This window comes from Pantherophis guttatus, chromosome 1 (assembly GCF_059756535.1).
Source record: "Pantherophis guttatus breed Tessera chromosome 1, ASM5975653v1, whole genome shotgun sequence".
NCBI lineage: Eukaryota > Metazoa > Chordata > Lepidosauria > Squamata > Colubridae > Pantherophis > Pantherophis guttatus.
Window position 1 is genome coordinate 158,883,358 of NC_142063.1, and position 21,472 is coordinate 158,904,829.

At 37.7% G+C, this 21,472-nt stretch overlaps 1 protein-coding gene across 4 annotated transcripts in view; it reads right to left on the bottom strand.

The window, feature by feature from the left end:
* PDE1A (phosphodiesterase 1A) overlaps positions 1 to 21,472 on the bottom strand; it is a 171,215-nt gene that overhangs the window by 23,807 nt on the left and 125,936 nt on the right. For all 4 annotated transcript variants that reach the window (XM_060688050.2, XM_060688051.2, XM_060688052.2 and 1 more), the window contains exons 4-10: positions 20,496 to 20,562; positions 15,913 to 16,029; positions 14,388 to 14,528; positions 14,089 to 14,189; positions 11,070 to 11,195; positions 3,548 to 3,649; positions 3,299 to 3,419 (exon numbers count right to left, since the gene is read on the bottom strand). In XM_060688050.2, coding sequence (XP_060544033.2) covers positions 3,299 to 3,419; positions 3,548 to 3,649; positions 11,070 to 11,195; positions 14,089 to 14,189; positions 14,388 to 14,528; positions 15,913 to 16,029; positions 20,496 to 20,562 — 775 coding nt within the window. The remainder of the gene's footprint in view (positions 1 to 3,298; positions 3,420 to 3,547; positions 3,650 to 11,069; positions 11,196 to 14,088; positions 14,190 to 14,387; positions 14,529 to 15,912; positions 16,030 to 20,495; positions 20,563 to 21,472) is intronic.

Consider the following 21,472-nt stretch of genomic DNA (forward strand, 5'->3'; position numbering starts at 1 on the left):
CATTTATAAATCTCTTTTAACATAATTTATCTCTCTATATATTCTAATTTCCATCAGTATTTCAATTTTATATATCTATAACATATTCTTCTCATATTCCTATTTATCCATATTTATCTATAAGAACCTCCTTTTTATTATTACTATCCACCTATACATTGCTTTTCCATTTTTAATCACACTGTTTTAATCTCCTTTTCCTTTTTCCAGCCGTGTATACCTTATTTCTTCATGTTCTCACCTGCTAGCATATATTTCATTTCATTTTCAAATTCTTCAAATTTTGTCCTCCATGTATCATTTTAGTTCTTTTTCTTACTTTTATTCTGGATAAAATGTATCAAATTCTTCCTTCTCTTGTTCCTGTGCCAGATCCTTCTCTTATTCCTGCACCAGTTTTTTAAGTTGCTATTATTCCAATTATAAGAGTTCCATTATAGTTTCCCTTTCTTTTCACCAAAGTCAAGATGCCTGCAGACAAGAAGAAAAACCTCCTCCACAAAATCCTCTACAATCCTCCTCTACAAAATTGTAGAGTTCACAATTTTCCATAACAAAAGGCAAGTAACAATGTTCCTTTTTGAACCAGAAGGTGTCTCTCTACAATCCACAATTTCCATTAGTCATGCAAGTATCCATTTTGTTTCAATTATATAACAGTCCAACTTGATTACTCTTCTTCTTTTAATTTTAAAAATATCAAATCTTCTTCTTTTTTAAAGTCCAGCTCAAATTTTAAAACTCTGTCGTCTTTTCACCATGTCTCAAAATTTAGTTTTTTCAATTGGTTCTGTTCAAAAATTAGTTGCTTGTCGGGTCTTTGTCTCTTTAAAGTTACATTTTAAACTTTCCATTGCCCCTTTGTTGTACAGCCGCTGTTTTATGGCTAGGGGTCTTATGGTTAAAAATATTGCTCTAGAGTTGTTACAAGCCTGGGTTGGTTGTCACTCACCCGGTTTCAAAGAGCTCCGTTTCAATCCACTTTCCTCCTGCACATCTCTTAGCCCGGTTGTCCCAGCTTTGTGGGAGCTGCCATGGCTGCCGCCCCCCCGCCACCGACTCACAGAGGGTTCCCTCTGATCTCTGAGGAATTTGCCTGTTCCTCTTGGTCGTCCGAGGCACCCCTCTTTCTTCCCCATCCCTGCAGGATGGTTCCGGTCCGAAGACCCATTGGCAGCGGTTCAGCAGCCAGGGTTTTCGCGGCGCTCATCAGAGCCCGCTATTTCCCCGACTGTCTTGTCGTAACGCTAAACCGGAAGTCCCTCAGTAGATACTCTTAAACTGTATCTGTCATAGTGAATGATGGAACCTTTTGATTACTCAGGGTCTGGGGCTATATGTCCTTCAACGCACTCTCTTCAGTATGTCAACTGAGACTTTTTGTTGTTGTTGTTGTTTTGTGTTCTATCAACTTCTGGACAAGGTAAATGGATTCTCTGTGCCAGTGATGAAATCCAAATTTTTTTACTACCGGTTCTGTGGGCGTGGCTTGGTGGACATGGTGGACTTGGTGGGCATGGCAGGGGAAGGATACTGCAAAATCCCCATTCCCTCCCCACTCCTGGGGGAAGGATATTGCAAAATCTCCATTCCCACCCCACTATAGGGTCAGTCAGAGGTGATATTTGCCAGTTCTCCGAACTACTCAAAATTTCCTCTACTGGTTCTCCAGAACCAGTCAAAACCTGCTGGATTTCACCCCTGCTCTGTGCCCTTACGATGGTCAAAGGATTGATATTACAGCATTGGAAAGATAAATATATGGCTCCACTTGTTCAATGGATTGATTATATTTGTGCAGATTGTTTATAATGTAGACTTGGTATGAGCAAACGTAATGAAATAAGGTACTAATTTGTACAAAGTATAGTATATACAATATATAGTATAGTAGAAGAATGATAGCTATATAAATGGATTAGAAATAAATGTTTACTTACTTGAATAATATTTACATTCAATAAGTATATACAGAATTGTAACTGTTAACTGTCATAATGATGCATTATACTTCATTTCTTTCTTTTTTCTGTCCCCCCCCAACACACTTTTTATGTACTATTTATTTGAGAGTGTATGTATACACATTATTTTAGTGTTTTGCTTCTTTTCTTTTTCTGTTATTATCTGAAAAGCAATACAAATAAAATTTAAAAATCTTTTTTCTATTAACAGTGATGTCCTGACTGTTTGGTTACCATGTTTTAAAATTACAGTTTGATTTATATTTCCAGTCATAGTTTAACCAACTGGAATTTAATAATTGACTAAATTCCAAACTTGGTGTCTTCCAAGCTTTATGCTGCTTGGACATTCTGGGAATTGCTGAAAGCTGAATTAAACAATAATTTTGCATTTAATTGGGAATTTTGCCTGAAGGAAACTATGATTAAATATTAAACCTAGTGCACAAGGGAATGGAAAAGGTAACGTGTATGACCAATACTAATTCCTGATTTAATAGCAATTGCTATATCTGCGCCCTTTGAAACCTCACTGTGCTGGATTATAAAAATAATATGCACTGTTCCAAAATAAAAGAAAGGGTTTAGTTTGATTACTTTGGGACAAACAAATTGTCTAAAGGGTTTCTTTTGGCACCTCCAAAAATCCCACCCATTTCTTAGAATCTGAGTGTGAGTACAACCACTTCACAAAACAGTTCAAAGGATTGTATTTTTCTTCATGCATCCTTGCAAAGCTTTCTCCAGATATCTATCATCACACGGGAGATGAGTGGGAGATGGTCTTTTCAATCACAGAAGCCCGCCTGCCTTCCTGATCCTCAAATGTCAACTTTCAGATGCTGGGAAAAGGACTCTTTCACATTGAATGTCCAGGTTTGAACTGTTGTTTGCTCTTCATTTTGTTGTTTTGTTATGATTTCAATAATTTATGTCAATGTTATATAGAACATTACTTACATTTTTAATTGGCTATTAAAAGATTGGAGCAAAAATAGTTAAGAAATAAAATGGATGAAATGCCTAATCCTAACCACTGTGCTCTCAACACTTATTGAGTCTTAAGAGCCGTGGTGGCACAGTGGTGAGAATGCAGTATTGCAGGCTAACTCTGCCAACTGCCAGTAGTTCAATCCTGACCATCTTAAGCTTGACTCAGCCTTCCATCTTTCCGAAGTTGGTAAAATGAGGACCCAGATTGTTGGGGCAATGTGCTGCCTCTGTAAACCACTTAGAGAGTCCTGTAAAGATCTATGAAGTGGTATATAAGTCTAAGTGCTAGTGCTAGCTGCCATGGCTTGTGAAATGTTTATAAATACATTGGAGAGAAGTACCTGTCGAAAAAATTCTTCCATCAGGGCCTTTGTCCATCGGTAGTGCAGAACCCACAATTTTGATGGATGGCTGATGTCAGCAGCGTGGAGGATCAAGGCCATGGCTCGCACTTTGTCTATCCTGTCCATTGAAAGACATTTTTCTCATTATCTCTCTGCAAAGATAAGCACTGCTCCAGATTGAGGAAGCCATTTAAACTACCAAGCCTTCTGCAGCTACAGAAGGAAGGATGAAGGAATGCCACTTACCCTTCTGTTTGCTGAAGAGTGTGCCTCATTGTCTTGATTTGCTGGAAATGCCCAGACATATCAGTAGATAAAACCATCTCAATAACCAAGTTGCGCAGTTCCCTGTGGGCAATCAAAGTGATTACAGTGGCATTAATTTTGTACTTAGGCACATGGATTGTACTGCATTGACTTATTTGTTTCTCAGAAGCAAAAATAACATTAGAAAAGAGGTAAAATTACTTGAAACAATGAACAGTAACCTGCAATTTTGTGCTAGACAGCTTTAAAAACATAACTTTAATACTACTATTATCTATATTTTTACTGCAAGTCTTTTCAAAATTGTGACCAGAGATTTAGATACAATGTGGGGTTGGATTTTTTTTCTTTTCCGCTATGGCAGTGAGCCGATTTACACATGGTTATAATTCTGCCATCATTATCTAAACATCTCACTGGATAACATAGACAGAAGCAACCAACAGGTCAGAAATGGGCAGTCTGTGCCTCCCAGTCCATGTCTAGCCCATGTTTGTGGCCTGAAATTGGTTCTGTTAAATTTCCAGCAAAAAGAAAAGTAATTAAGCATGTTAAGGACTTAACAGAGGAATCATTTATAATGCTAAAAATCCAACCTTCCCTCCAAATGAAGAAACAATCTCCTCACTTCCTTACCCCCCTGCTGGTCCACCAAGTCGGAAAGCTTGGGGACCACTGTCCTACCATAAAGGGCTTCCTGTTGGGGAAGATCTCTCTAAGGTGGTAGAGGCAGTGGATGAAAGAGTACAGCAACCAAATTTGTAATAGAAATGTGTTTACGTGGTACTCTGTGTGCGACAATCTTCCCCAAACACTTTGATTTGTCAATCATATTTTGGAAAGGAAATATTTTCTATGAAAATGGGGAAACATGTGCTGTAGCATCTGTCATTGATTAGTAACCGGCAACTTCCTTTCAATTAAATGTCCAGAGTACGTTTGCTTTATGACAATACATTTTGGGTAATTTTATAGTAGCTCATGCTACCTTGGATATGTGAATTCTTGAGCTGATCAGTAAGTAATACGAAGTGGCTTGATTTTAGAATATTCTAGGACCATGTATGTTCAGGAATATTTTTCCCAAGGTCATTTTTTTCTATACATTTTGAGAGGGAAAGGAAGTGCAATGTAACCAAATAGCATTTGGAGGAGGTTTCAAAGCAGAACTACCAGATTCTGTAACAGCTTTGTTCTCTATGCCATCCGTCTGGTACACTTGCAAGATTCGTTTTTCTTGCCATGTACATGTATAAATCCGAACTAGACTGTGTTGTTTCTCTGTGTCATATAATATACGTGGGTATGTGGGTATATGCATAATATTTTTGTCATGCTTGTGTAATGTATATTGGAAGTGGTAACCGTTTGAGAGCTGTATGCAACGAAATTTCATTTTAACGTATGACAATTAGTGTACATTTAAAGTGACAATAAAGTTATTCTAAAGTAAAGTTATTCTAAGCATTGGTAAATGAGATCTGGCAATGGATATCTGCAGAAAGTATAATTTCCCTCTACTTCCAGCCACAAATCTCTAGGAAAAAACTCAAAGGGTTATCCTCTCCCACTTGTTTGTAATTGTTGTTGCTAATGGTAGTGATGGTGTGTATTAGACAGTGGAAAATAAGACAGCATATCAACATATTCTAGCATCCCTTGCAAAAAAGAATCATGTCATGGATATACTCTGATTCAGAGCTGCCTGAATCTCATTCCCCATCTAAAAATCTTAGTTGTACCCTTTACTCCTGTGATTTTCTGTTTTTAAAATCCCCTCTTGAATAAGGTCAGCACAAAATCAATGTTTTCATTCATGGTGGCATTTAAGCACCGTTAAGCAGGGAGTCTTTACGGAAGCTCTCTGCTGGAAAACCGACAGATTTCTGAATCAATGTTAAAAAAAAATAGTGAATTAAATAGATTGCTATTCCTAAATGACTGTGTGCAGCTATAGTAATTTATGGTTGAAATTTTGGCGTGTGCAACTATGCATGAGAAAGAGGGGTGTTGCAATGGAGGATAGGATGTAATGAAATCCTTTGGAATATTGTTACAAAATAATTCCTCTTAATCCAAACATTCCATTTACAATCTCTATCCTCTCCTACACTAATTGCAAATTTTTTTCTGCAGATGACCTTCTGCTTGTACCCTGAGGAATTGCAGTTAGCTATAACGGGAGGCTGCAGTTGAACATGCCATGACATTCACTGGGGATGTTGGAGAATTTCACTGGCTCTGTTTTTTTCAATGAACTGAACTAATTCACAGTTGTCATATAAATACATGGGATCAAATGTCATCATTTTTCAGACTGCGCAGCTCTCCAGATTGTGTGCAGCTGTTGGCTGAAAAGTGCATTTAAAATGAATTATTTACAGAAAAATGCATTTTTCATAGGAAAATCAAATCAATTTTCTTTCCCCAATGTTTTAAACTAACATTTAACTACATTGTAATGACAAACTCATCAGAAGACAGATGCTACAGAAAAAGAAAAAATGCACTTATAAATCCATTTGTTATCTTAAGGATAAATATCCAATTTTAAACATCCATATTTATTATTTATATTACTGTTTTAAATTCTGTTTTAATTCTGTTTAGATTTCATGATATAAACTTCTGGAATTTTTTTTTTTAATCTGGCAGAATAAAGGAGATGGAAAAGATATTTGTGCAGACATGTATAATCTACTAGGAATTGTTTTGTTGATATAACTAAAACATGGAGATTGAATGCAAATAAGCATCCACTCTTAAAGTGTCTTACTTTCTCATCTACTGTTTTAAATTTCCAGCCAAAACTATTTCCTATACTTTAGAATATCATTGATTCAAAGAAAGATGCAGAGTAAAACCTTGATTTAATTGGCTATTTGGGAGAAGGAGGTTCTGTCCTTCCTGAGCATTCTTTAAATGCAAACTTCCTTCCCTGTAATTATTTATATCATTTATGTAATGACAGATTTACATGAATTATACATAAATGATTTCATTTGCATTATAATGCATAAACTGCATTATAAAAGAAGAAATGCATGATCCAGTTATGTAAATAATTTAAATTGGTGCAAATAAAATAACATTAATGTTATTTTAAATGCTTCATCCAGACATCTTTGGATGCAAGGGATTTATTTGTCTGTTATTCTGGGGTGTATCTGGATGGGAATGTTCCCTTTGCATCTGAAGTAAACCTAGCAGATAACAGTTACGATAAAATAATGAATGTCTTGTGTGTCATCATTTTACCTGTTTTGGGGGGAAATGAACAATAAAGTCACATTAGAATTAATTGAAACATTGTGTATTTCTTTTTCCAGTTTTATTAGAAATTTTCAAGCAAAAATAATAACTATTGATACAAAGAGGGTGGTATATGTTCATTTAGTTACAACTTTTCCAACACAATCCAGAAAGAGTGAGAGAAAAGTTTTTAAGCATGAATCTGGAAACTCAGAAGACTAAACCTCTGGTCCCGGTAACCGACCCAGATTGGATCCTGCAACATTATCCTGGGACGTATATATTCACCTTCATTCGTGATAATCTAGAAAGACCAATAAATGTAATGCAAGCTTGAGTAGCTGCAGTACAGTTACCACCCATTAATTATTTTTACAATTAATTCTAAATCTCAGAGCGATTTAGAAGGAACTTTATATAATAAAGAATTCTAAACTATTTTTTCAAGAAAAGTTACAATAAAGTAATATATATATATATATATATAGTTTTCTGAGGTTTTCGCGGGTGTTTGTATGTAGGTCTTTGGTTATTCGGATTTTCTCCCACGTAAAATTGGAGGTGTCTTGGCAACACCCAAGAATTTGCCAAGACACCTCCAATTTTACGCGGGAGAAAACCCGAATAACCAAAGACCTACATATATATATATATATATATATGTATATGTATATGTATATGTATATGTATATGTATATGTATATGTATATGTATATGTATATGTATATGTATATGTTTTCTCAGGTTTTCGCGGGTGTTTGTATGTAGGTCTTTGGTTATTCGGGTCTTCTCCCACGTAAAATTGGAAGTGTCTTGGCGACGTTTCGACGAAGTCTCATTCGTCATCTTCAGGCTGGTGTTCTCGGCTTCGTGCTTCCAGGAGCAATGTGAGATCGCAGCTGTCTCTTCCTTTTAACTGCTAGTGGGGGTGTGAGCTGATTGGGTGGGAACTTGGCTGTGTTCTGATTGGGTGGAGGTGTGTTCTGATTGGTTAGGGGCTTGGCTGTGCTCTGATTGGATGGGGGGTTGGTTGTGCTCTGATTGGCTGGGGGTGTGTTCTGTTTGGGTGGGGGCTTGGTTGTGCTCAGCTTAGTCTGAGTTGCAGGGGGATTTGAGCTGGTGAGCTGCGTTGTTGTTGTTTGGCTTCGTGTTTGTGGCCGTGCGAGCTCTTCATGGTGGGTGTCAGTCTGCTTCATGTATGGATTGGGGGGGTTTAAAGTGGCTAATGATGCAGCTGTGGTCTGGCTTCTGGTCCTTGGTCGTGGCTCATTATCAGTGTGGGTTTGAGTCTGCTTTCTGCGTGGATGTGTGGTGGTGACATCCTGTGTGGCTCTCGTGAGTGTGGGTCTGGTGTCATACGTCGTGTTAGGGACTCGTTTGTCAATAAGGGCGGGTTTCCAAATGGCTGGTAGGCGGGAGGTATCGTCTCGTTTGTTCATGCTGTGTGGGCGTTTTTCTATCTCGATGGCTTCTCTGATTATTCTGTTGTTAAAGTGTTCAGTTTTGGCGATAGTTCTGGTCTTTTTAAAGTCAATATCATGTCCTGTGGCTTTAAGGTGTTGGACCAGGGAAGAAGTTGGTTCCTCTTTGCTGACTGAGTTCTTGTGTTCTTCTATGCGTGCACTTATTCGTCTGTTGGTTTGTCCGATATATGTGGTGGGGCAGGCGGTGCATGGGATTTCATATACTCCTTGATTTTCTAACTCAATTTTGTCTTTGGGGTTCCTTAGGATGGTGGATATTTTTCCTCCCATACATAAAAGGCACCACAGACAGAATAAGCAAAATCCTCCACAAACATAACATCAAGACAGCATTCTGCACAAACCGAAAAATATCCACCATCCTAAGGAACCCCAAAGACAAAATTGAGTTAGAAAATCAAGGAGTATATGAAATCCCATGCACCGCCTGCCCCACCACATATATCGGACAAACCAACAGACGAATAAGTGCACGCATAGAAGAACACAAGAACTCAGTCAGCAAAGAGGAACCAACTTCTTCCCTGGTCCAACACCTTAAAGCCACAGGACATGATATTGACTTTAAAAAGACCAGAACTATCGCCAAAACTGAACACTTTAACAACAGAATAATCAGAGAAGCCATCGAGATAGAAAAACGCCCACACAGCATGAACAAACGAGACGATACCTCCCGCCTACCAGCCATTTGGAAACCCGCCCTTATTGACAAACGAGTCCCTAACACGACGAATGACACCAGACCCACACTCACGAGAGCCACACAGGATGTCACCACCACACATCCACGCAGAAAGCAGACTCAAACCCACACTGATAATGAGCCACGACCAAGGACCAGAAGCCAGACCACAGCTGCATCATTAGCCACTTTAAACCCCCCCAATCCATACATGAAGCAGACTGACACCCACCATGAAGAGCTCGCACGGCCACAAACACGAAGCCAAACAACAACAACGCAGCTCACCAGCTCAAATCCCCCTGCAACTCAGACTAAGCTGAGCACAACCAAGCCCCCACCCAAACAGAACACACCCCCAGCCAATCAGAGCACAACCAACCCCCCATCCAATCAGAGCACAGCCAAGCCCCTAACCAATCAGAACACACCTCCACCCAATCAGAACACAGCCAAGTTCCCACCCAATCAGCTCACACCCCCACTAGCAGTTAAAAGGAAGAGACAGCTGCGATCTCACATTGCTCCTGGAAGCACGAAGCCGAGAACACCAGCCTGAAGATGACGAATGAGACTTCGTCGAAACGTCGCCAAGACACTTCCAATTTTACGTGGGAGAAGACCCGAATAACCAAAGACCTACATATATATATATATATATATATATATATATATATATATATATATATCTTATATATATATAAGTTACAGCAAAAGACCCTTCACATAAGCCTGATGATGGCAGATGAGATTATGTCAAAACGTCGCTTCTACCCTTTTAGGGATATGTTCACAATTACACGGGAAGAAACCCGAAATATTAACTATATATATAAGTAAGTAAGTAAGTAAATACTGTAAATAAATAAATAAATGTTCTAGCTAAACCTTCACTACCTTGCTTTCTTCTTGCTCTTTCCCTCTCTATGTATCATAATTCCACCTCAGTCAAGCCATGTTATGTATCTGATGAAGTGGGCATGAGCATATGAAGGCTTATGACTTAAAAGTAAGGGGTTTTCTTTAGGTCCATTTTAGTCAGTGTTGACTTCTTATCCAGACAAGTCCCTGGAGGTTTTTTGGCAAGATTTTGGAAGTAGTTTGTCCTTGCCTTCTTCTTTCTAGAGCTGAGAGAGAGTGTGTAACTAACCCAAGGACACGACCTTAGTAAGACCAAAATTCAAGCTGTAGAACTTGTAAGAGAAAAAGTAAAAAACTATTAGTACCCTAAAAGCTGCTATCAGAATCAGAAACCTAGTAACAACTTTTCTGATTAACTATTTTTTTATTAATTTATTTTAATAAATATCTATTTAAAAAAAATAATGAAATTTATTAGTTGGGAAAGGTGCTACCAGATTCCTGATTTTTTTTTTGTCACAGTAGACTAACTTGGCTCCTACAAGTCTAATTTCCCTAGACTAATTCTCTTACTACAATGTCCAATTCATTAGGATGCATCTAGTCCATAGTTTAAAATTAGAAAACCTTGGTATGACCGTACAACTACCACAGCTTCCAGTGGCCTCAAATGTGTTTCATAATAGAGTCCCTGATAATGTTTTATCCACAATGCTAAACTACTGAGTGTCCGTATTCTTCCTGAAAGTGAAGTTGCTACTCCATGATATTAGTGTCTCTCACTGGCCCAAAGTCACTAACCACCATTGTCACAAGTTTGGATACTGAATTTCATGTCTCTTTCTAATCAAACCAAACAAAATCAAATCTGAGATCATATTGGGATTTTGAGAGAGTTGATTGTGATGGCTTGACCCCCTCTTCAGCCCTTGTTGGGTAACCAGACAAGCTAGCATTCCACAATGGCAAAGTTCACCAAGCCAATGCTATATCCCAGACAATACTGAACATTTGATTGGCTCTCACCTCATCTGAGTAACTCATTTATTGAAAAACAGCACTGATAGGGGTTTAAAAACCACATGATGCAGAACATCAACATTAGAAGATATAATATCATGCTTTGATAAAGACATAGCAGTCAGTCAATAAGCATTAGATTTCTTGAGTGTTATGAGTGATGAATGAATGGTGTTTTTAATCAGGATATCAATCTTACCTCCATTCATCTTTTGTTAGATTCACCAGAATATTCATTTCCTCTTCCTGCATAATCTTATAAGCAGCACTAACATGGTGGTTTTCAAGGACAGAGCGATCATTGTACAGAATAGCAACGTCTGACCTAAATGCAGAGAGGGAACCAATAAGCCAGAAGTTCACAACCTGCCTATGGTTTTATCCATCTGTTCTCTTAGTTAAGTGGAGATATGGCTGGTTGAAATGAAACCAAATGAAAACTTTCCCCCGCTGAATGTGAGACTACAAACTCTGGCGCCTGTAGGGCTTCTATATTATAATGAAGCTATTACGGTAGGTGGCGAAATGATATTATTTCTTTCTTCTGTTTTCATTCAAATACATAGGTGAATAGGACCATCACAACCTGATAAGAACATGAGATTGATTCTACTTTGCAGAGGTCCATAATATCACAGGCAGTGGAAGTGTTAAAAATTAGATATTTTGTAAACATAGGGTCCAAATTCCAAACATGAAATAAACAGAGATGATATGGGGGCACCTACCATCTGGAACGAGCTCCCCCCAGAGATATGGAAGATCCCGGACCTGCGCACGTTTCGCCGTGCTCTCAAAACTTTTCTATTTCAGCAAGCTGGCCTGGCCTAACTCCCATTTTTTAAATTTTTTAAATTTTTTAATTTGTGATTTTATAAATTGGGTGTTTTAATCTGTGTTTCGGCCGAAATATTTAATAATTTTAAGGGATTTTTTAATATTTGTATTATCTGTATTTTATCTTGGCTGTTCATCGCCCTGAGTCCTTCGGGAGTAGGGCGGTATAGAAATTTGATTAATAAATAATAAATAAATAAATAAATAAATAAATAATAAAAGTGATTTTATTATTCCTTCAAAGGAGGAATAGAATTCTCTCATGTACATTATTTCCTGACAAATGAATGGTTCTGTCATATCTGCTCCTTCTCTGTCCCTTTCTGTTTTTCTGATTCTTGTTTTATATATTTTATGTATAAGAGAGAGGGGGAGATGGAGAGATGAAGGGAGAGAGGGAGGGAGGGGGAAGAGAGAGGGAGAGTTTTATATATTTTATGTACTGTATAAGAGAGAGGGTAGGAAGGGAGGCAGGGAAGGAGGAAGAGAGAAAGAGAGGGAGGGAGGGAGAGAGAGAGAGAAAGAGAAAGAGAGAAAGAGAAAGAAGTTGCAGAACACTAAATAGCCAGAAAAGTGCTCAAAATGTCATCCTTTAATTTTGTCCAAAATGATGCAGCTTCAGGATTTAGAAACATTGGAAGTACCACCGCAGTCAGAACCTGCAGTGTACTCTGAATTATTTTTGCTATGGAACTCTGAATGGAAAGAGAGCTTTTCTGCTTCCACAGCACACAAGGTCAATGCATTTTAGATCCAAATAGAAAAGGGCTTGAAGTTTGAATCTTTACAGGAGATATAAAACTTTCGTTTTGCCTGGAAAGCAGATATGATACTGGGGAAAAATAGGTTTAATTCCCTGACTAATGTGTGTGGTTAACACTAAAGCGAACAATGGCCAGGAAATGTGATCGGTGAGAAAAATTGAGTCCTCTCTCTGGGAGAGGTCAGAAGATGTCTATCCGGATAGAAAGACTGTTACATTGATATATAGCAGTAGAACTATCCGATCCCATGACAAAGTTAATGGGTCTTTAGTGCAAATGAACACCAATTTCTTTAAAATGGGAACCAATCTGATGTTCTGGTGACTATATAAAAAAGTGTAGGAAACCAGCAATATCTCAGATGTTAAATTCCAATTAACCCCAGTCCAAAGCAGCTTAGCCAATAGCTAAGCTTATTTTGCTAATGGCTAACTTTATAATAACTTGGTAAAGCCACACTTGGGATGTTATTGCATCCAGTTTTGCTCGCCACGATATAAAAAGCCATAGCATTATCAATATACTACCTCACCCACCTAAAGTAGTATTCATTATATATAGATCTGAGAATCCCCTTTTCTTCCTATTAAACAAATTGCTTAAAATAATCAATAGGAACTGAGAAAGTATAAATTGGAGTCATTGGGACTACATTCTGTCTCACAGTGATAGAGAAAGGTCTACCAAACCAGTTTGACATGATGAACTTTAATTATCAAGATCTGAGTTTAAATCCCTGCTCACCTTTGAAACTCAATAGTGAGTCTCTGGATTACAGGTAGTCCTTGATTTACAACAGTTCATTTAGTGACCGTTCAAAGTTACTCCTGGCACTGAAAAAAGTGACTTGTGACCATTTTTCACAGTTACAACTTTTGCAGCATCCCCATGATCGTGCGATCAAGATTCAGATGCTTTACAACTGGTTCATACTTTATGACCATCGCTGCATCCCAAGGTCACACAATCCCCTTTTGTGACCTTCTGACCAGCAAAGTCAATGGGGAAGCCAGATTCATGTCACAACCGGGTTACTGACTTATCAACTGCAGTGATTCACTTAACAACTGAGGCAAGAAAGGATCGTAAAATGGGGACCAACCTCGCTTAACAAATGTCTCACTTAATGACAGAAACTTTGGGCTCCGTTATGGTCGTAAGTCTAAGACTACCTCAACTTACTCTTTGCTTGCCTATCTCAAGGATTGCTGCATATGGGACCCTGGGAAGAATGGTGGAATGTAACTATGTGAAAAAAATATAAGTCTCTCAATATGGGAAGCCACTCTTAAGTGAGATAGGCAAGTCCATTCAGAAACCCAAAATTGTTCTCTTTGTGAGCTGTGCAGATCTGAAGTACTTAATAACTAATTATCTCCATTTACTTTGTCCCAGTAACTAATTCCCTCAATTTAGTTTGTCTCTTTTCTCTTCTTGCTCTCACTCAGTACTCCTTTTGTCTTCTTAAAACTCAGCAGCTATTGTAAGAGAGTCTTGGGTAGTGTGCTGTTGGCACTACTAGTGTAAGGATGCATCACCTGCAAACCTTCTATAAAACCAACACTTGGGAGACTGCTCCCAGATCAGAGTTTTGCAATTAATAAGCATAGTGCTTACCTGGTCTGAATGTGGAAATTGTTTGTAGTCCCAGTATGTTCATAGTCATGAACTGCAGCTGCAAAAATCATGGCTAATATTTCCAGTTCAGTGAGCCAGTGCTAATCAATAAAAACAAAACCCATCATCTGTAATACAAATAGTTCACCCTTGCCAATTAAGATTGAACGTTTTACATAATCCCGAGTTTCTTCAAGAGAGCAGGAAGACCATTCTAGCCTACTCTTGCACAAGTTCTTGATCAGATTCCTAGCAATATTCACAGAAAGGAACCCTAACGCGGTAGCTTTTGCCCTTACCATGATCCCAGTCAGAAGCATGATGCAATGTACAGTGTGGGTAACATCAGCTGCATGGATCAAGTTGTGGTAAGGATTTTTATACTTGCTGTAGCCAATTTCCAAAGCTTCTCCAAATGAAATAAGACTTGGAACAGGAATCTGAAAGAATCAAAAAGCCAAAGGCAAAATAAAGAAAGAGGAGGAGGTGGTGGTGGAGGTATCTCCAAGATCAATATGTCTGCAAGGTATGCAGGTATAAAGGTTTGCATGATCAATTTTGCCAGTCCAGCCTCCAAATATCACCAGAAAAAGAAGACAAGTAAATGAATAGTCTGAAGTCAACTTTGCACTTGCCCTGATAAAACAGGAATGTGAATACTTCCAGTTCCCAGTGGCCAAGCTCCATCACTTTCAGGACATTATGCTAAACTGAAGTGACCTCACTATCTTTTTCTCACATTATCTCTATCTTTGTCTCCTGACAAAGGAAACAAGAACTATGGTGACTGGTCTGGTCACCTGGATGCAAAGGCAGTCCCTTTCTTCTTCCTCTTAATGGCCAAATTATACCAAAAAGTCATGTTTTCCTTGCATCATCAACAAATAAACACAGCAATACCATTGCTTCAACCTGAACCACACCATACAGGCAGATAACCATATTTTGTTTCCAGGCTTTTAGAATGGAACAAGCTAGAAATAAACCAGTCATGATTTTATGTAATCATTACAAAGTGCCAAACAGTTCCAGCTGGGCTTTCAAAAACAACAAAAATCATCTTCCTGACAAGAACAGAGGAGACAGTATGTGTTGTCCTTAAAGATAAAGCCTACAGAACTTCACTTGAATTAACTATTAAGGAGACCCCCCTCCCACATCTTCTTTACAGTCTAAAGTCCTGGCCTTTGGCCTTTCAAAATGCCGCTTCCTATCCTTTGCTTTCCATGTTGCTTCTTATTCAAAGCACTGACCCATCATTGGATCTTAGCATCTGAAAGGAGACTCAGGACCTGCAATATTTTTAGATGCTGCTCTTTGTCAGGTTCTGTTTCATGGCAAAGTTAGAGCTGATTCATTCATTGGCTTTCTTACCCATGAAGATGTCGGATGCCGACTTGTGTCTATTCTGCTCCTTCGTTCTTATGGCAGATGAACTTGCATGATACATAGGCAAGGCTACATTCCTAGTTCATCCTAGCAAAACAGCCCAGCAGTATGGCATAGATGGAGCAGGCTCACCATTCTTTCTCTGATATTTGATCATTTTAAAAATTATTCCACCTATTGCAAGCAATCAAATGGAATGGAATGCATATTAAATTAACTCCGTATCTGAGAATGTATTGCAAATGTCCACCACTGCTATTATGGGCTTCCTTTTCCCTTACTGGTTGCTATGGGCTTTCGAATCTGCTAGAGAGGCATATGAGAGGGAAGGGGAGGACAGGTGGGGAATGTCCAGTTATCAAGGCTACTGAGGAAGCAAGAAAGACCAGGTACCCTTTGTCTTTTAAATATGTATTTGTAGAGAAAGGTTCTCACCTTGAAACGGCTCAATAAATCATATCTGGTAAACAATTCATACATCATAAATTTCAGACTGTGGCCTCCGCTTGCTTCGTTTAAGGAAAATACATCAAAAGACCATTTGTCAACATCCTAAAAAATAAGGAAGAGGAGAGATGCTTATGGATTTTCAGATTTTTCAATATTTTTCAGATAGTTTTATAATTTTCTTAAATATTATTAGATTATACAAAGTGCTATTTCAGCAATATGTGTATGTATGTATGTGTGTGTATACATACATACATACATACATACATACATACATACATACATACATCACCAATCTATTTAATGGTTTGTATACATGCACAAGATTTTGGTACACCTAAGCTTTTTGCATTCAGTAGGTATTCATTCATTGGCTATTAAAATATCCTCCAATAAAAATCTAGAAATGTTTAAGCCTGACTACACAGGTAGTCCTCAATTTACAACTGTTCACTTAGTGACTGTTCAAAGTTACAATGGCACTGAAAAAAGTGACTTATGACCGTTTTTCACACTTACAACCGTTGCAGCATCCTCATGGTCACAACATCGAAATTAAGACACTTGGCAACTGGTTTACATTTATGATGGTTTCAGTGTCCCCGCGGTCATGTGATCACATTTTGAGACTCTCTGACAATGGGGAATTGTTAATGGGGAAGCCAGATTCACTTAACAACTGTGGCAAGAACAGTCATAAAATGGGGCAAAGTTAACTTAACTACGGTCTCGCTTAGCAACAGAAATTTTGGGCTCGATTATCGTCAAAAGCCGAAGACTACCCATATCCTATTTTATATTATTCACTAAGTGACTTGCTTCACAGAAGAAAATATAATTCTGCCTTGCCTCCACATGGGACTTACAATAAAAAGCCAGTCAACCTTCTGTGACAGTATATTCAGCTCCTATTCGGCCATTTCCAAAGTTTTCCTTCCCCACCCAGGTGTTTTTGCTAAGGAGATAGCATTTCCTTCTCGTATACTGCCAATGCTGTTTCAGCTATATAAATTCAGCCATGGAAAGAAAGATGATTAGCAGTATATGATGTTGAGACCAGCAATATATCTATGGAAGCCTGGCTCCCTTGCTGTTTTCCAGCTTCTTCTCACTGTTGAACCACATGTGTAGCCTCACAAGCAGCAGTTCTCACAGCAGAGCATTTCTTCATTGCTATTCACAGGGCCTGTGGATTTTTTTTTTTTTTGTTTTTTTGCTTATTTGAGAACCCTCAACGCTTGTGGTGCACAAGTTATCACTTGGGACTAATGTTTGGTTAATGGAGAAGGAAACCGTAGAAACACAACAAGCAAATGAATTCATCTCTGCAAATGAATTCTAATCCAGAAGGTTAATCATAGCAGGAAATTGCACTTAAAGCAATAACTTTCAAATCAGAAAAACCTTATAGTTGAAACAATGTCTAAATGACCTTGCAATTAAAAAGAAAAAGCCATCACAATCACAGTCTTTTGGGAATGGCCATATATGTAGTTAAACAGAAATATTTTGATTAATCCTGAAAATTAGAATAGATAGAATAGAATTCTTTATTGGCCAAGTGTGATTGGACACACAAGGAATTTGTCTTGGTGCATACGCTCTTGGTGTACATAAAAGAAAAGACACATTTGTCAAGAATCATAAGGTACAACATTTAATGATAGTCACAGGGAACAAATAAGCAATCAAATCCTATTAGAAAACAGTCAATATAAATCGTAAGGATACCAGCAACAAGGTTACAGTCATACAGTCATAAGTGGGAGGAGATGGGTGGTGGGAACGATGAGAAGATTAATAGTATTGCAGACTTAGTAACTAATTTGACAGTGTTGAGGGAATTATTTGTTTAGCAGAGTGATGGCATTCGGGAAAAAACTGTTCTTGTGTCTAGTTGTTCTGGTGTGCAGTGCTCTATAGCGTCGTTTTGAGGGTAGGAGTTGAAACAGTTTATGTCCAGGATGTGAAGGGTCTGTAAATATTTTCACAGCCCTCTTTTTGACTCGTGCAGTATACAGGTCCTCAATGGAAGGCAGGTTGGTAGCAATTGTTTTTTTTTCTGCAGTTCTAATTATCCTCTGAAGTCTGTGTCTGTCTTGTTGGGTTGCAGAACTGAACCAGACAGTTATAAAGGTGCAGATGACAAATTAGATGCAACCCTTGGGGACATTTATCTAAAGCAATCCCTAACATATAGATGCATAAGACAAAGTTGTATATAAGCTTCAGTACTTTCAATTTATATCTAAATCTAATCATTAAAATGCTTGCTGTTTTAGCCTTTCATCCAACCACTCTGGCTGATTGTGCAATTCCAGGGCTATTGTATGCCGATGATGTTGCTATTGTGTCTGTGTCATAAGAGGGAATGAAGCACTTAGGATGTTATCTTTATTTTGCATAGTACAAACACTATCAATAAATTATTAGAAAACTAAAATCTTACTTTTTGCCCGGCATTGTCATGAAAGTCACTAATGGAAAATAAATGGGACTCAGGTTGAAAAACTGTACACCTATTTGGAGTGTAATTTCTTGCTTCCTTATCCGGCCGTGCTCAATTTTCTTATCTAGCAAGTGTTGCACAGCCTATTTCCACAGTTATTGTAAGATGTTATCATTCAATAGGTAAATTGGGTGCAGGAATATCCATCAAAATAATGGATGCTCCTGCAGTCTGCATGGTCTTTCAAGCTAAGATAGCCTCTCGGCTTCTTTATTGCTTCCAAGTTGGTTCCTTTGCAAAGCTTAATATTATTGAAACCGTCCGAAATAAGTTTATTAGAGACATACCGATGGTTCCAAAATGTATTAAAAATGCCATCCTATGCGTAGAGACAGGCATAATTTCACTGGATGCTGCACAATGGTTTCTTCTTCATACCTTCTATCTAAAGTTAATTCTACTTCCCATAAATTTGGCCCCTTTAGTATTTAGAGATTGTTCTAAATCAGTCATGGCTTTAAAAAGCCCTTGCTAAAATTCAATTGCTGGGCTTCTCCATGGAAAATCTGTGCTCACTAGGTTTTGATAATGCTAGAACCACCTTAAGCAATGAATTTGGAATACAAATAAGCTAAAATAATGTGTCATACCCCAATATTTATCATTTGCATCCAAAAAAGGCTCACCTCAGTCTCCTATTTATCATCTATTCCAATTCTGAAATGTCATTAAATCCTTCACATTAGTCAGGTTGGATTCTTTTCCCTCAGAAGTCCTTTCTGGTTGTTTTAAGGATACTCTTATTTTATTTATTAGATTTTTATCCCGCCTTTATTATTATTTTTGAATAACTCAAGGTGGTAAACATACTTAATTCTTCCTCCTATTTTCACCACAACATAACCTTGTGAGGTGAGTTGAGCTGAGAGTGACCGACTGACCAAAAGTCACCCTAGTAGCTTTCATGTCTAAGGTGGGTGGGATTAGAACTCACAGTATCCTGGTTTCTATTCTGGTAGCTTAACCACCATAGAAAACTGGCACTCGTATCAGCCTTTAGTTATATCCATTTGGTTATAGTTCAACAAAAAGTCTAAGCCATATGCTATTATTCCCTATACAAGCATTCTATACAGACCCTTATATATCCTATTCAGGGGTGGGCAATTGTGATTCTTTTACAACCTGTGGGCTTCAACTCCCAGAATTCCTGAGACAGCTTGGCTGTCTCAGGAATTCTGGGAGTTGAAGTCCACAGGTTGTAAAAGAGCCACAATTGCCCACCCCGTTACCTATCCTACAGAAATTTCTATTTAATACTACTTTTTTTTTAAAAAAAACCAAGACTTTGAAAATAACCTCTGGTTGACCCATTTTGTGCTACCATTTGTATGCTATGGAGCACTCTTATTTAGATTTGAAACCAACTTCTTACAATAGTATTTTATGTGGATTTATTTTACTATCTTTGTTCTTAAATTATTTTAGATTCTATTATACATTGTTTATCTGCTATACATATATATAGAAGGATGCAATAATTTCATATGATATTCTAGCTTTAGGGCTATAATAAACTTGATTACATTTGATTATGAATGATGACGACCCAAATTGTTGGGGGCAATATGCTCACGCTGTAAACTGCTTAGAGAGGCCTGTGAAAGCACTGTGAAGCGGTATATAAGTCTAAGTGCTATTGTTATTAATCCAGACAAGAATTACTTTACTTTCTTTTCATGGTCCAAGTAGGTACTCTCGTACATGATATGTAAAGAAAATCTAATGTGAATTAATCACATTGCTGAGATGGTTGTTAGCCATGTTTGTGTTTGTAGCAACTTAAAATCATCTGAAATCAGATAATTCACTATAACCATTATGAAATGGATAGACAGCATTCAGAAATATGCAGAATAATAGCTGTGTTCGCAGCAAGACTAAAGTAAATAAGAAATGCCAATGTTATAAGTATTCCCTTATGAAACCAGATTAAGAAGTTGAACATTGTTTTCCATGCAATTTGTACAGGAAGGGGAAAAATCTGATTCCTATTTCTCCCAATAAATTTATTGAGAGAGATTGAATGTATTTTGTACAGTAGCTAAACTGAACTAACCTTAAAGGTTGCTATTACTTCAGCTGGATAAGCCAAACCAACCATGGTAGACGTTCTTCGATACATTCTACAAGAAAGAAATATGAATTACATGACCTCACAGTTAAAATGGCATCTTTATTTTCTGGGAGCAGTTCCTATTACAGTAAGTGTCATGAAAGCAGATGTAATATATAGAGAACTCTTAAGACCGCATGAAAGACCATTTCCCTCAAAGCAAGATATGTGGATTTTCAACCTGCTGTCAATCAGTCAGATTTATTCTGTATCTATACCAATGGATGAATGCTAATCCCCTTTCAATCCAACCTTATTGCTAAAGGAGTCTGGCAACTGATAATTTAAGCAGAACATTACATTCTGTTTTCATATACGCAAGCATTACAGACCTTTCAAATATTAATTATAATGACGGTTAAACAAATGAGTGAATAAATCCATAAATAACAGAATCAGTATATGCTTGCTTAGCAGTTAACTTTTTTTTTTTTACTATTTTTCTGTTCTCTTATTCCCTAAAAACACAAACCACTAATCTCTTTCTGAGTTTTAAACTCATACTACTGTTTTCAGTGTGAATACTGAAAAGGCATAAGAGAATTACAGTACATATTTATGCAAACAATGGCACATATTCCTAAGTAAGTCTGAAGGCAATTACAGTCACAGAGTGCACTTTTATAAGCATTATCTTAAGTATTCCTTACTGAGTTCAACAAGACTTCTTTTGGTACCTTCAAGTGAGTGTTGACAAGTCCTTCAAATACATTAGTAAAATTACCAAAGTGGTTTGCCATTGTCTCTTTTCTAGGGCTGAGAGAGAGTAACTGGCCCAAGATCACTCAGCTGACTTTGTGCTTCAGGCAGGACTATGACACAGTCTACTGATTTGTAGTATGATGCCTTAACCACTACATCGAATTGGCTCTCCTCAACAACACTTAACCAAAGATATTTATATATTTAAATTCTTATAT